Here is a 14,951-nt window from a genome sequence, read left to right as displayed (position 1 = left end):
CTGCGGAATTCCCCCAGCACTCTGGGGCTTTCCAGCTGGCTAGATAGACAGTAGGCAAGAGAGCCAGCCTATCATAACAGATAGCTAAATATGACAAAATCAACAGTTTAATAGATGGGGAAATACATGGAACAAATCCCGGATTTGAGCCGACAGTGAAGTGAACACTGTGCTCTGTACTTTTGAGGTACGCCCTGCATTTCATATTCGGTTTGATCAGCAGCAGTCGTGCAGCCCAGTTCTCTCCTTAGAGGTGGATCAAGTTCAGAGGAGTTGTAAGGTAAGGGATTTTATGAACAGTGGTTGCCTGTGTGTGTCAACATGTATGTGATGTGTGTTGTAGTCTTCCCTGTCATAGGATTATGCAGGGTAATCCATTACAGCTGTTGCCACTGTGACTCAAACTCCTTTGACAAGCTACCCTATATCTTGCTGGAAAGTTGCGTCCATTTCATTATAAATTATGGTTTGAAGTTATGAAACAACTTTAATGGCCTAATGCCTTCATAAACCCTTGGCTATATATGCATCAGAAAAATTCATAAACAAATATGATTTTAAAAGGATGATAGTTATATTGAAATGGAACCGCGCCAGACGTAAGAACATGCTTTAACACCCTATATGTAGTATGAATTTGTTTACAAATGATGGCCGAAGCATATTTGTTGTGCTTAATGAATGCACAGCCATAAATTGTTGACTGGCTGTGAGGTGATGATAGGTCTACAGCTGTAGTCTAGGCATCGACATACTACATTATTTCATTAATAAATATGTAACAAGAAGATTATGTAAAAATTGGATCAACTAATAAAGCTCTCATTATGCAAGATAGTTACTGATTGTCTATGTTTACTGACTGTTTGTACATTCATTCTAATTTGTTCAACATTGTTTCATGGTGAAAAGTGAGTTGCGGGTTTGGCCCCATCTCAGCAACCAGGGCCTGGAAATTCCCGTATTAGTCTGCTGCTGTGCTATTTGGATATGAACACACAAACTTGCTGTGGCGAGCCACTACAGTGGTGGTTTGAGGGGCGAACGGTGGGATGATGTTGTTAAACCCATAGGAAATAAGGGAACGGAAAAGGGGGATACCTAGTCCATTGTACAACTGAATGCGTTCAACTGAAATGTGACTTCCGCATTTAACCCAACCCCTCTGAATTAGAAATACCCAATGGACTAATAACATTTTCCTATTGCAGGGAGCTGACAGTGAGCCTGAAGTATCATCATCTATGATCCACTGACAGGCATCATGTCTGAAGCACTAAGGTATGTACTGCTGCTGTTATTGTTGTGCTGCTTTGCGGAGGGGCTCTACAGTCTTTGACAGTTTATTGTCCTCTACAGTTGATTGAGGTCATTTTGAACAGACTGGAGCTATGGACCAGGGTCAAGAGTAGGGTCTGTTTTTAAAGGAATGAACCAGAAAATGGTTGTGCATGTTTTGGGCTTGTTCTGCTGTTCTTTAGCTGGCACGCTTTGATAGCTCAGGTGGCCGAGCCCTAGAGGAAGTCTTGAGTAAAATGGCAGCTATGTTCATGGTGCTAGATTGAATCGTTCTGAAAGGTGGAGACTCATTCTGCTGCTGGAGGTGGTGCTGTTTGCCAACTTGATCTAGTTGTTGTCTTTGCCATATGAATCTGTTCATACACAATTACACATTCTTGAGTGTTCTGATATGTCCACACGTCGTTCTCTTATGCCACTCGGAATCCAATCTATAAAACAAAGGCCTCAGTTTGGTTTAGTGTTGTCACAATACCGGTAGCGCAGTACTACGATACCAGATTTTCCTTTGCAAAAAAAGAAAACAAAGCCGATTTCACTCTATGGTCCTTTAGTTACCCTTTACGCGTGGGAATTAGCCTGATGGATAGGGCTAAATGAAATGTGTCTTACAGAATAAATAGGAAAAGCACAAGCATGGTAGCAGTTGAAAGGGAACAGTTTGGAGATTAGACCAAAGTTGAGGACAGAACGGTTCACCTGACACAAGACTCAATCTAAACATTTACACTGTTGATTTTTTTTATATATGCATTTTACGTTTGCTGTACTTTTCGCCGCATTTGTTGATAACAAAATCTGAAAGTACTGGATACATTCAGTAACATGATAAGAATATTCCTGGAAAATGGGTTTCAGTGAGAGGACTAACTGGTGTCTCCCAGTAGCCACACCTCCCCAAAGTGTACACAGTTCCTAAGTCATTTCAATGCACTTTTATGACTCAATGAAGAGACTTCAGCTGTAAGGTGTTTTTTGTTGGACCCCCCCCCCCCCCACCCCGCCCCCCCCCCACCTGAGGAACTACAGCAAGCAGACTTGTAGTTGTTTTGAACACAGCCCTGCATCCCCGCCATCACACAGTTAACGTACTGTTGTTGTTCAGCAAATCCAAAAACAGCCCATTATGAATCACAATCTGGGCCAGGTGGGCATCATTTGAAAGCTTATTCTATTGCCAACATGACTAGCTAAGTTATAAAATATGATTTTACAGTGTTAGGCTTTCACAGGGCATTTTAGAGAAACAGATTGTCATTTTGGTGCCTAGAAAGGACTCGTGTGCATTCAAGTGTGTGTTCCATGGTGAAATTCTTTTAAACATTTTTGAAAATTTTGTAGACATTTTTAGCAGACGCTCTTATCCAGAGCGACTTACAGTAGTGAATGCATACATTTCATAAAAACATTTTTTCTCGTACTGGTCCCCCGTGGGAATCAAACCCACAACCCTGACGTTGCAAACACCATGCTCTACCAACTGCGCCACATGGGACAATTTTCTTCACAACAGACAAACATTTTGGTCAGAACAACCCGGGGGTATGACGCCATGTCATCTGGTAACTGTACATCAAACATAGTGATCCTAAATGTTGACAATGTATAACATGAGCTTTATGATATGGAAATGTGAAGTACGCATTTGGACGGGCGTTTGGCTTGCTTGTATGACATCAAAGCGTTATTTATTATAATCCTCAATGTCTCCTCTTTCAAAATGTAGCATTTCCCTCACTCAGACCCCCCCAAAAAAATCACAATTAGTGTGAGGGATGGGGCCAACTTCTTGTCACGTTCAGTGCTCAAGTTCAGAACGTCTGTCAGTCAGAACCCATACAGCGCTGTGAAGCACAGAGCATGAACTCTGACGTCATTTATAGCATGTTACTGTACAGCCACTGCATTCCACAAGTGTGAAGGGCTACAACCTACTTCAGAAAAATTAACAAATATGACTGTGTCAACATAAGGCTGTTCTTTCCAACATTAGGACAATTTCCTCAAGAAATGAAGTCCGCTTCATGTTTTGTTATGTTTTCTTCCTTAATTCCTAGTATCACGGATACTGGTGTTGTGACAACCCTGGCTTAGATGACAGATGTCACTGCTAACATTCTTCAAACCTCAGACTTCCTTTCAATTCAGCGTCATGACACTTGTCTCACAGAGACGTGACCATTTGCATGGCAATGTAACACATTCGGAAAAGCATCCTGCTCGTCTGTACAAAAAGCACCTGGGCCAACCCCACTTACTCTTAAACCTACCACATGAACATGGCCCAGTCAGAGCAGAAGCCACTGACAATGACCTTAGAACCTGCCCCCCCCCTCCCCCCATATCTCAAGACAAAGACAGGAGGCTGTTTTTCATCTGGTTATGGAGGGCACAGGAGATGCGTAGGTACATTATTATAGAATAGGAGGCAACCCTATGTTTTTAGGGGCTTTCCCTATTGTTCAGAGTAGAAAAACAGGTTCAGGCATTTTGTAGTCTCACTTTGAGGGGTTAGGCTAACCTCAGTTCACGTCAAGTCAGAACTTTTATTCAAATAGCCTTATTGCGGAAGACACATTTCAGTTGAATGCATTCAGTTGTACAACTGACTAGGCATCCTCCTTTCCTTTAGTTCAGTTGGATTTTTTTGAGAACTTTTCTCTGTCAACTTAGAAGAGTAGCTGCTGAAAAAAAACCTTCAGAATGCAAAATGGAGAGGAAGAAGGCTGGATGTTATTTAAAGATTATAGAGAAAGAAATAAAGGCTCTTATAAAAAGAAAACACCAGGCGTTTGTATCTGGTGTACTGAGTCAGTCTGAAATCAGTTGCAGTACTGAGCTGGTATTCTGGGGGATTTCCTCTCTGTTTTTTTCCTTCCTCACTTCCTGGAAGTGATATGTGTGAGTAAAAGAGGGAGGGGGAAGAGAGAAAAGAACAGAACACTGCAACACCCTTCCTTGTTCGCTTACTATAAAGTGTGAGTGTATGAGATTGAACATTATCTCCATTTATTTTTGTTGTTACATCTCATATTTCCTTCTCTTGAATTTTTGTTTTTTTAATCATGATAAGAGGAGACTTACAGTGAGTCAAGTGACGTTTTCACATTGAGTAGTATTGAAGTAAACGACTTCCTGTCTGTGTACATCTCTACAGAACTGAAAGGTATGGAGACTTGTTATTTATGATCAGAAAAGAGTCGACATTTTGTCTAGAAACTACATTTGGTAATTTGTATTTCACCCTTGTGTTTCAGAATGGATGAAGCTCAGTACAGCATGAAAATGATTGAAAATCAGGTAATATTATTGCTGGATTTGTCAGTATGTCCGTTATATTATGTTAGAATACATTTTTTAAAAGATGGCATAATATGCATATAAAATGTAATCATTTAATCTCCCCAGTTGATGATGAACTTATCGACTTATGAGTTCATGCCACCTGTGGAGGTCAAGAGTGAGCCCTACATACCTGAGACAGGTGAGTTTATACCTTATGTACACGTTGTACCATGTGGATACAGCATACTCAAGTTGTACTGTAGTAATATTATTTGGTATGATATGGTATGTACACTCAAGTAGAAGTGATCTCACTGACACATGTTTAAATGTCTTTCAAAACTGCACATACTGTATGTAGTGCATAGTAATTATGATATCTTACACAATGAACCATGCACTGTATGTAATGCAAATATGCTGCCTGTATGTATCTTTATCTTTGGATTCTCTCCCCTGGATTTTTGAAGGGCTTGGATGTGAGTCTTGATTTGTAGCCTCCATCTTCCAGTGACAGTGACCCTGTGTTTCTTTGTTACAGCTCATGGACCCTATATTCAAATACTTGAGGAGCCCAAACAGGTGAGCTCAGAGAGTTCCTCTTAAACAGTGGAATGACGTCTTCCCTTGTTCTACTGTTTCTGATCAAGTAATTACATAAGACTGAACACGAGTTTCGAAACTATCAAATTCACAGAGTTCTTCCCGCCTTTCATTGCGAAACTATGACATTCACATAATCAGTTGATTCACACCAACCATTTTTCTATAGGTACTTTATATCTAGCTCCTGCTCTCAGCTCTCCCAAAGAAGGTGCACTTTTGAACTAGAATGGAATGTAGAAATCGAGATACCAATGTCAGGCTTGTCCCTTACTCCTGTCTTTGCTTTATGGGATTAGAATATGACGGTGGGTTGGAAAGTCCAGGATTTAGGAAGTGACTCTTTGTTACAGTAAGTGCAGGCACTGATGTTGGGGAATTCTCTTGACCTCCTTGTTCGCCTGTCTGCAGAGAGGCTTCAGATTCCGCTATGAGTGTGAGGGTCCGTCCCACGGTGGGCTCCCAGGGGCCTCCAGCGAGAGGAACAGGAGAACCTATCCCACTGTCAAGGTCAGCTACTGTACTGTAGTACACACTGTTGGATACTTGGCTGTCTGTTTATCTGTCTTTTAGCTTCACTATCTCTGCCTGCTTTTCATCATGTGTCTTAACTCAATGGAGCCCAATAAGCTTTCGAATGGGTATACGCGATATATTGACATCGCGTTATTGTTTGAGACACAATAAAAACAATTGTTACAGTAATTTAACTGTAAAGTTGTGCTCTCCACTGAATCATCTTGCTTTGCACGTTGTTAGTGTATCTGTGTAATGGTGTATTGAGATGAAGTCCAGCCTTCTAGGACATGAACATAGTTACCTTTAGTCAATAATGGTCTGTCTAACTCCCTCTCTTTTGTTCTGTCTGCCTGTGTCTCTCCAGGTGTCTAACTATGTGGGGATAGCCAGGGTAGAGGTGCAGCTGGTGACCCACTCTGACCCCCCCCAGGTCCACGCTCACAGTCTGGTGGGGAGGCACTGCTGCACGGAAAGTGGAAAATGCAGTGTGGATGTGGGCCCCAATGAACTCACAGCACAGTGAGTACAGATTGGTTGTCGATCTAGTTTTCCACCTTTGCCGGCTCGGATTTGAACCAGCGACCTTTCGATTACTAGCCCAATGCTCTTAACCACTGGGCTACCTGCCGTAACTTGACTGGTGAATGTCAACATCTCTCAAACTACCCATTTCTCATTCGATTTCTCTCCTCTGTAGGTTCAGTAACCTGGGCATCCTCCATGTCACAAAGAAAGGGGTGGGGGAAGTGTTGTTCAAGAGACTGAGAGACGAGAAGAGGAGGCAAAGGGGGCAGCACTACCATTTTACTGGTAAGAGCCTGAAACCCTACTTCACTGTCCTTTCAAATGAGGAAATCTACTCTGTGAGGGTGGAATCCTAACTTGAGATATACTACGTGCAACCCACAACTTTGTTCAAATCTCAACGCACGGTTTACATGTTAGTCCATAGAAATCAATGTGTTTGTGAAAACTGCTACAAAGACACCCTCTCTCTGTCTCTCACAGACGCAGAGGAACAAGCCATATTGAGAGAAGCCAACGAGCTGGGCAGGATCATGGACCTGAACATAGTGAGGTTAAAGTTCACGGCCTACCTCCAGGACAGTAACGGAGGGTTCTCTAGGGCCCTGAAGCCGGTGGTCTCCAATCCCATCTTTGACAGCAGTGAGCAGAAACTATTTCTCTCTGTGTTCTTCAATCCTGGCCCTAAAAGGCTTTTGTTTCAGACCAGTACTATCAAATCTGATTTTAAATGAATAAACTAATCAACACGAGCTTGATTAGTTGAATATCTTGTGTCAGTGCTGAAAAATGCACATGTATTACTATTGTCAGTAGTGAACACATGATTATATTTATCCACACAGAGTCACCCAACGCCTCCAACCTGAAAATCTCCCGCATGGATAAGACCTCTGGGTCTGTGCTGGGAGGGGATGAGATCTTCCTACTGTGTGACAAAGTCCAAAAAGGTGAGGGGGCAGTTCAGCCCGCACTGATTTTACAATAGTTTGTCTGGAAACGATTTGACACAATTTCACACATTTATCATATATTGTTCTACTTTTCAGATGATATTGAGATCCGCTTTTATGAGGAGGATGGAAGCTGGGAGGCCTTTGGTGACTTCTCTCCAACTGATGTCCACAAGCAGGTACAGAGTCTTTACTCAGTGTGAAGTGAGAGTGTGTGTTGGGGGGGGGGGATTTTGTGTGAGTAATAAGTATTCTTGTAATAAGTATTCTTGAATACTAAGCATGTCATTTGGCAAAGGTTGACCATACCATGTATGATCTTACTCATACCCCTCTCATTGATGTCACTGTTTGGGCCCTACCTGTGCAGTATGCCATCGTGTTTAAGACGCCCCCGTACCACAGCACAGAGATCGATCGTTCAGTCACTGTGTTCCTCCAGTTGAAAAGGAAGAAAGTGGGAGACTGCAGCGACCCCAAGCAGTTCACCTACGTTCCTCAAATTCAAGGTGAGTTAGTCTGATACTCACAATCCCTTCTGCGAGAGAGAACAATGATGGAATCCAGAGCCGGAGATCCCATTGGATTGAATCAAACCCTTTTAACTCTCTCTTCCCCTCTCCCTCTCTCTTCGTCTCTGTCCATCTCTCCTCTGCGTGTGTAACTTAGATAAAGAAGAGGTGCAGCGTAAGAAGCAGAAGCCCCTCCCCTATAATGACCCATGGAGAGGGCCCCTGGGAGGAGCTGGGGGGGCAGGGAGAGGTGCCGGAGGAGCAGGAGGTGGTGAGGAGCCTAGATCTACATACTTGAACTCTCTTTTCTGCCGGCCCTTCATCTCGTTGCTATCAGATGAAACGCCGGCCTCATCGGTTAATCCTTGTGACAATTATGTCATCATCACTAAATAATTTATTTCCTATCCACAGGATTCCAGTTTAACCAGCAGATGAATGGATCAGGGTGGATGGGGGGTGGATTCACTTGTTTTGGGGGTGGTGGAGCCCAGATGTCAGGCACCACTGCCCAGGTTGAGGGTACCCAGCAGCAGGCAGGAGGGATGGCCGGACAGACGCCAGGACAGTCAGCCTCACCACTACAACAGCAGCTCTTCCAGATTGGTAAGCCACATTATAGCAGTGCTGGGGCAGGGAAAACCAGAGTTAGCTAGCTACATGTTGGAGAAATTGTCATAAGTTGTGTTATGCTAATAAGACTATCCTGTTGTTTCCAGCTGCCACTCTCCAGAGCAGGGCCACTCGGATGACCAAGCAGACAGCCGGGGCTCTCCTCCAGTACTGCACCACTGGGGACGTCCGGGTCCTTCTGGCAATGCAGAGACACCTCTGTGGGGTCCAGGATGAAAACGGAGACACGTGAGTCTAACTCTGCCTCTACAGCACATCAGTACATGTTTTTGAGGATCTGAGTTGAGTGCGCCTCCATTCTATACATTATACTGTACATGCAGTGTGTTTTGTATTGAGTTTGCTTTGCTCACTTTTGTGTTCTGTCTCCCAACAGGCCTTTGCACCTGGCCATCATTCACCAGCAGTCAGCTGTGATCCAGCAGCTGGTTCATACAGTCCTCACCATCCAGCAACACAAAGTCCTCGACAAGCTCAACCACCTCAGCCAGGTATTGACCCTTCTGCCACACACCAGGGCTGGATTGAACTTTAGAAGATGGACTATAGAATCTTTACAAACATCTTTTTTGTGGGAAAACTAGAATACGTTTCAGGTCTACCTAGTAGTACAGTTAGGGGTTGTTTAGTGTTGGAAGAGATTCACAACGTGCCCTTGTCTTCCCTCCTGACTGTGTCCGCCGTCTCTCTCAAGACTCCCCTCCATCTGGCGGTGATCACCAGGCAGGTTAAGGTGGTGGATGTTCTCCTGAGGGCCGGGGCTGACCCCACCCTGCTGGACCGGGACGGCCGGACCCCCCTGCACCTGGCAGCGCTGGCCGGGGATGACGTCACGCTCAGGGTCCTGCTGGGGCACCTAGGAGAACGTTACAACCACCTGGTCAACATGGCTGACTATCATGGTGAGTTGGGATGGTGGAAAGAAGGGGGTCATCGGAGTTTATTCCGCCCCTGAGACTTGAGCATGATAAGTAAACAGGCTTAAAATTAGACCATGTGAATGACCAACTAAGCGATGGCGGTTGCTGCTTAGTCTTAGTAGTAAACTCAGCGGTATTCCTTCAATTAACTTAAGGATGGGGGATTCAATCCAGTCTGTTATAACGCCTTGACATTTAAAGGTCATTTCCGATTGAGCCGGCATATGCAGCAAGCGTTTACCGTGAATGTGATCTCCCTGCAGAACGCGGGAACAATGCCTTTTTAAAAGACGCCTTGTCTACAGGCGTGATCGGATTGAATCCCGGCCTAAGACTCACTAGGTGCTTATTACCGTAGTAGACGGTATTAATCTCTCCAATTCCCTCTCAGGTCTCCATCCTCTCCACCTGGCTGTCCGTAAGGGAGGAGAGCGCTGTCTACGTCTGCTGGTGGGGAGCGGGGCTAAGATCAACGACCCCGAGCGGGGGAGTGGATGCTCCGCCCTCCACCTGGCTGTTAGAGAGAACCTCTTGAAAGTGGCCTGCACTCTCATCACAGAGGTACCTTACTTGACGCCCACGCACACCTTAACGAAGCTACTCATCTACTGTTCTTAATCACTCTGTGGAATCTCCGTTTCTCTCTTATCTAACCTGTGGCGTCCCCTTCTCTCCTGTCCTACAGCTGAAAGCAGATGTAAACATGTGTACGTTTGGAGGGAACACTCCTCTCCATCTGGCCGCCAGTCAGGGCTCCCCCACTCTCTGCTCCATGCTTATTGCTGCAGGTGAGATGCATACCCCCCTACCAACCATCCAATGCATGACATATGTACATCGTTTTTACCTCAGTCAGTTACATAAGGGCTACAAGTCTGTGAGCAGTCGTTTATTGTGCATATATAGCATCGCTACTGTTATTTTACTGCTGCTCTTTAACCAACAATGCCGTTAAGAAAAATGTGTTAAGGGCTCGTAAGTAAGCATTTCACTGTAAGGTCCTTAATTTGATCCCCATGTTTTTTGCTTTGGAAAAGTGTCTGCTAAATGGCTACTAAGTGAATAGAACATTAACGACTTTCCTCTCCTCAGGAGCCGATAAGAATCTGGAGAATGATGAGCCGCTCTTCTTCAGCTCCTCATCCTCAGATGAGGAGCAAGAGGATGGACCAATAAGAGATTTCAGAGAGTTACAGATCCAACAGCAACCAAACATCCCACCACCGTTGGAGAAAGAACAAGTCAACCCTCGTAAGAGACCAGCAACAGGACATACACCCTTTGACCTTACTAAATGTCAAAAGGTGAGATTGATTCGTCTTATCAACCCAACATTTGTGTGGAAAACGTGATTCAAAACAGAACATGCTGTAGTGTGGATAGATAGGCTGGACTGAGGTTGCTGCCATTGAACTTACATAAATCTTCCCCTGCTACAGGTGAGAGACCTTCTAGACCCCAGACAGAGACCCAAGCCCAGCCAACACTCAAATAAAAAGCCTAAACCGAACAGCACGGACGGTAAGAGAACGGTCATACCACCATTTTGACTCGGGAACATTACCTGAGATCTATCCAGTAATCTAACCACTGTTCCCATTCCCCTCAGCAGAAAGTGAGCAGCTAGACAGTGAGACGCTCCATAAACTGTGTGAGCTCCTCAGTCTGGGCGATGTGCCCTGGAGACAGCTGGCAGAGAAACTCAACATGCTCTCCCTGGCACACCTGTACCAGGAGAGTCCCTCTCCCTGCTATAAACTGCTGGAGAATTACAAGGTGAGCAGGGGGGGCTGTGTGTGTGTGTGTGTGTGTGTGTGTGTGTGTGTGTGTGTGTGTGTGTCTAGTAAGGGGGTAAGTATTAAGTAAGTAGACTGTTAGAATGGCATGACTGCTCTTGAAGAGAATAAAGCTGATGGTGCCCGAGTGAACCGACAGTATCTCCCTCTCTGTGTGTAGTTGGGGGGCGGTCCAGTGGAAGGACTGGTGGAGGCTCTGCAGTCTCTGGGTCTGACTGAAGGAGTGCGACTACTGAGACGGGCTGAGCTGAGAGAGGACAAACAGAACACAGGTACTAGAGCGACCACTAAAATAGTCAAACAATCCAGCACACACATGATCAGTCTCTCTCTCTCTACCATGTACTTATGCCATTGCAAAGGCATACTCTACGCTGAGGTTCCTTCCCAAAAACAGTAGAATTGATCCTAATTCAAATGTTATTTGCTCTGTTCATGCCTAATATATGAAATGATACCTAAAAACCATCCTCACTCTTTCATTCAGATCAGACAGTGGACAGCGGCTTTGGGAGTCAGCCAATGGATGAGCCAGCCTTGGCCAACCAGTGAGCACCAGGAAGGGTGAGGACCAGCTCGGTGGGTGGGAGGTTTCAGTCCAGCATTTCATCTTGGAGATATAACAAACCCTGTTCAGCACACCCTATGGGGAAACCAGTGGGAATTGGATGTCATTCCAGAACCTTTGCTGATGAATGCAGAGTTCTCTCTGCCATGACTGCAACGTTGACAACTCACATTGTCGGGCATCCAGATTGTTATTTTTCTTATGCAGACAGAGAGCTGAAGGCAACGAACTAAGGAAAACTCAGTCTCAATATGTATAATAATTATAACAGTGGCTTCATCTCCTTTACATTATTTCTGATGGTGAAAGATAGGCTAGTCTTTTAATGGTCCATTGACACCTTCCAAAAAGTCAAAGTATAAATAAGAATTTCTCAAATATGCAATGTCAAATTGTTGAATGGAATTATGAAATCAATTCACACACATATTTATTGGCTGACAGTCTTACTAATACTGTGTATTAATTTGGTTTAACATTAACCAAATAATTGTACAGCCATATTGCAGGTGTATTTGCCATGTAATGTTAACTATATCTTGTCGTTGTTGAATTAAATGAATTTCTCTCCTGACACAACAGGGTCTTTTCAAAATGTGTTTATTTTTGTCCTCTATTCCTCAAAAGATAAACATTTAGTATATTTGACTGAGAGCAAAATCTTAATGTGTTATTGACAATATGCAGAGTTAATCAAGAAAAATGTATAGAAATAAGTTGCATGTTTTAGCGTCTATGGGAAGTGAGTCCAGTAAAAACATGTACAGAAATAGCAGTCTACGTTTTTGACAGTGACAAATACTCAACAAGACAAAGTTAACTGGTAAGCAAAAAAAATACATTTGACTTCAACACTAGGCCCTAACCCAAAGTGCAGAAGGGCGTGATAAGTTATAACCCCTACTCAAAAAGTTCCTTGACACTACTTTAGCTTTTAGGTCTACTGTTGATTTATTGTCCCTCACCATACAACCTCACGTATTCAGTGGGAGCAAGACACACCCAAAAAGTGAGTGTGGCATTCTGCATGACTGAACACATGCCTCACCCTATCATGGTCCCCATAGAATTACAATGACAGCCAATGTTGCTGGTTTGAACCCACAAGACTGTTAGCCCGCTGAGCTAAAGCCTAGGTGACAGTTCAAGACGCAAGGGTACTCGTCACAGAACCATCTCCGTTACACTAACACATTTCTGCCATGTGAGGTTATTCTGTCTAATTCAACAACACAATCATAACACAATCTCATACTGTTGGCGGTGGGAACCTCCCATTTCACCTTGGTCATATTTTAACACATGGGAAAGTAAAGCAGTAAGACTTCACTCTGGCTGCATTTACGCAGACCTATTTTATTATTATTTTTTAATTGGTCTTTTGGTCAATCAGATCAGCTCTGAAAAAGATCTGATGTGGTGGGAAAAGATCAGAATTGGGCTGCCAGCGTAAATGCAGCCTCTGGGTCCATGATGACACCCAGATAAACACTGTATTATACAGTCAAGTCACTTACCACCTAGGACCATCGTTTCCCATTTGAACAGCACCCTTTGGTGGCTATATTGTGGCATTACTGCACCGGTTTACAGACAACACTGCCAGCCTGAGAAGAAAATGGCTATGCCACGCCATAACATTCTATATATTTTTACACATTACATTCTTTTATACAATATATTGGGTGTGGTAGACAGTGCCTTCTCATTACAATTCATAATACTGAATTTAAATCAACATTCTACCAACATTTGAATTCATTTGTCATCAATGATCGGATGAGTTCTTCCTGTAGACACTTTCAAAACGAGTGTTTGACATTCAGCTGAGATGTACTGTAAACTAAGCTCTGTCATGTTTCATTTTCAGTTGTACAAATGCAAAAACACCACGTGAAGAACGTAAGAATAATAAAAATAAAAAATAAACGATTGTCTTTTGATATCATAGTGAAGCATGTCCTCGAAGATGGAGTCATCAAACTCCTGATACGCATGCAGTTCTCCTCTTCAAAAGTTCATTCAAAAACGGACAGATAGCCAGCCTGTGTGATCGATCTACTTCATCAACCCATTAGTAGGACAAATCTCTCGGTGCCATAGCTGATGTGTGTAAAAGGTCTTTAGAAATAATTAGATCCACCAGAGCTACACAGTTACTCAAAACGGGGCCTGGTTCTGGATCAGTGCAGTTTGTCACAAGAAAAGTCCTTAGAATAACAAAATCATAGCAAAGACTTTGAAAACAAAACTAGTATCTGCATGCAGCATCATAAAATGATGTCCAGTAACCTTCTATATTCTTTCCAACTGATCATGTCTCAGGAAGAATACAGTGTTTCCTCCAAATGCATCGTGGGTGGGTTGAGGTCCTGGCACTCTGGTCGGTAGGGTTCCCGACATGGCCACGGGGTCCGTTTAGTCTCCATGGGAACAGTTAGATGAGCTGATGCAGCTCTGTCTCGGTCCCTCCTAGACGGTCACCGAGAGGTGGGCTGTGCGGTAATGACATACAGTAGATGGAATGGATCGATACTGAACCTTGGTGGAGGGAAAACGACCTACACCTCTTAAAAACCCCAGATCTAAATGGCTGATTTAATGTAATATTCCGATCTCGGTCTCTTATCTGTCAACAAGAATTTGGTCCAAAAGCATAGTCAAATAAAATGAATGTGGATATTACCAGTAATGTAGGACCACACAGAAGTTAGTCATTTGTATAGTAAAATGGGGGACCGAGTATCCACTGTACTGTATAATTAGCCCAGGTGCATCCAGTGTCTGTGGTTTCTCGGGATAGAAGCATGCAACAGGTCTATCCCCCTCATTATCTTTCTCCTCCCCACCATTTTCCAGTCATGGAGACCGGCCACACCAGTGGTCCCTGTGTATCGATCAACATGGATAGTCCAATCGTTTAAACCACCCTGTCCACCCCAACAGCCTCTTGTGTCCCTCTCACTGTTTGACAGCCTGTCTGTAGCTGTGTCTCTGGGGCTCGGAACGCTTGGTCTTGCTGCTCCCCCTGGTGCTGGAACTACTGCTGCTGGCCCCCCCCTTGGCACTGCTGGCCTGGCTGCTGCTGCTTCCCACCCCCCTGGTACTGCTGGCCTGGCTGCTGCTGCTGTGCTCCTCCCGCAGAGTGGGGCTGGAGTGGGCCCTCTGGAGACCCCCATCATCAAAGAGGCGCGACTCGAACAGAGACAGGTCCTCTTCCCCACTCCGGATCTTAGACCTCAGTAGCATTGCGTACGTCCCATAGCGAGTTTTCTGTGCCAGAGAGAGTACTTGATGTCAAACAGGATTTGGCATTGCTGAGATCAGAGCCATTGTTT

General features: G+C 44.2%; 2 protein-coding genes across 7 annotated transcripts in view; one reads left to right on the top strand and one right to left on the bottom strand.

The window, feature by feature from the left end:
* Positions 1-23: 23 nt before the first annotated feature.
* On the top strand, positions 24-12,192 carry nfkb2 (nuclear factor of kappa light polypeptide gene enhancer in B-cells 2, p49/p100). 4 transcript variants are annotated; one of them, XM_082964483.1, is made up of 24 exons: positions 24-280; positions 1,212-1,281; positions 4,557-4,599; positions 4,708-4,783; positions 5,126-5,166; positions 5,599-5,697; positions 6,071-6,225; positions 6,404-6,516; positions 6,715-6,873; positions 7,077-7,181; positions 7,281-7,363; positions 7,555-7,693; positions 7,854-7,967; positions 8,111-8,302; positions 8,416-8,557; positions 8,706-8,820; positions 9,024-9,231; positions 9,641-9,810; positions 9,935-10,037; positions 10,342-10,553; positions 10,689-10,770; positions 10,859-11,025; positions 11,206-11,317; positions 11,533-12,192. In XM_082964483.1, exons 2-24 carry the CDS (start codon positions 1,265-1,267, stop codon positions 11,595-11,597), a joined length of 2,712 nt encoding a protein of 903 aa, XP_082820609.1. In that variant the 5' UTR covers positions 24-280; positions 1,212-1,264; the 3' UTR covers positions 11,598-12,192.
* A 5-nt stretch (positions 12,193-12,197) lies between these two features.
* LOC106576711 (PH and SEC7 domain-containing protein 1-like) overlaps positions 12,198-14,951 on the bottom strand; it is a 47,612-nt gene continuing 44,858 nt past the window's right edge. For all 3 annotated transcript variants that reach the window (XM_014154040.3, XM_082964722.1, XM_082964723.1), the window contains one exon: positions 12,198-14,886. In XM_014154040.3, the coding sequence (XP_014009515.3) occupies positions 14,575-14,886 (312 nt within the window). In that variant the 3' untranslated portion in view covers positions 12,198-14,574. The remainder of the gene's footprint in view (positions 14,887-14,951) is intronic.

This window comes from Salmo salar, chromosome 18 (assembly GCF_965601325.2).
Source record: "Salmo salar chromosome 18, fSalSal1, whole genome shotgun sequence".
Classification (NCBI taxonomy): Eukaryota; Metazoa; Chordata; class Actinopteri; order Salmoniformes; family Salmonidae; genus Salmo; species Salmo salar.
Note: the sequence above shows the minus strand (reverse complement) of the source record. Positions and strands in the feature narration are given on the sequence as shown.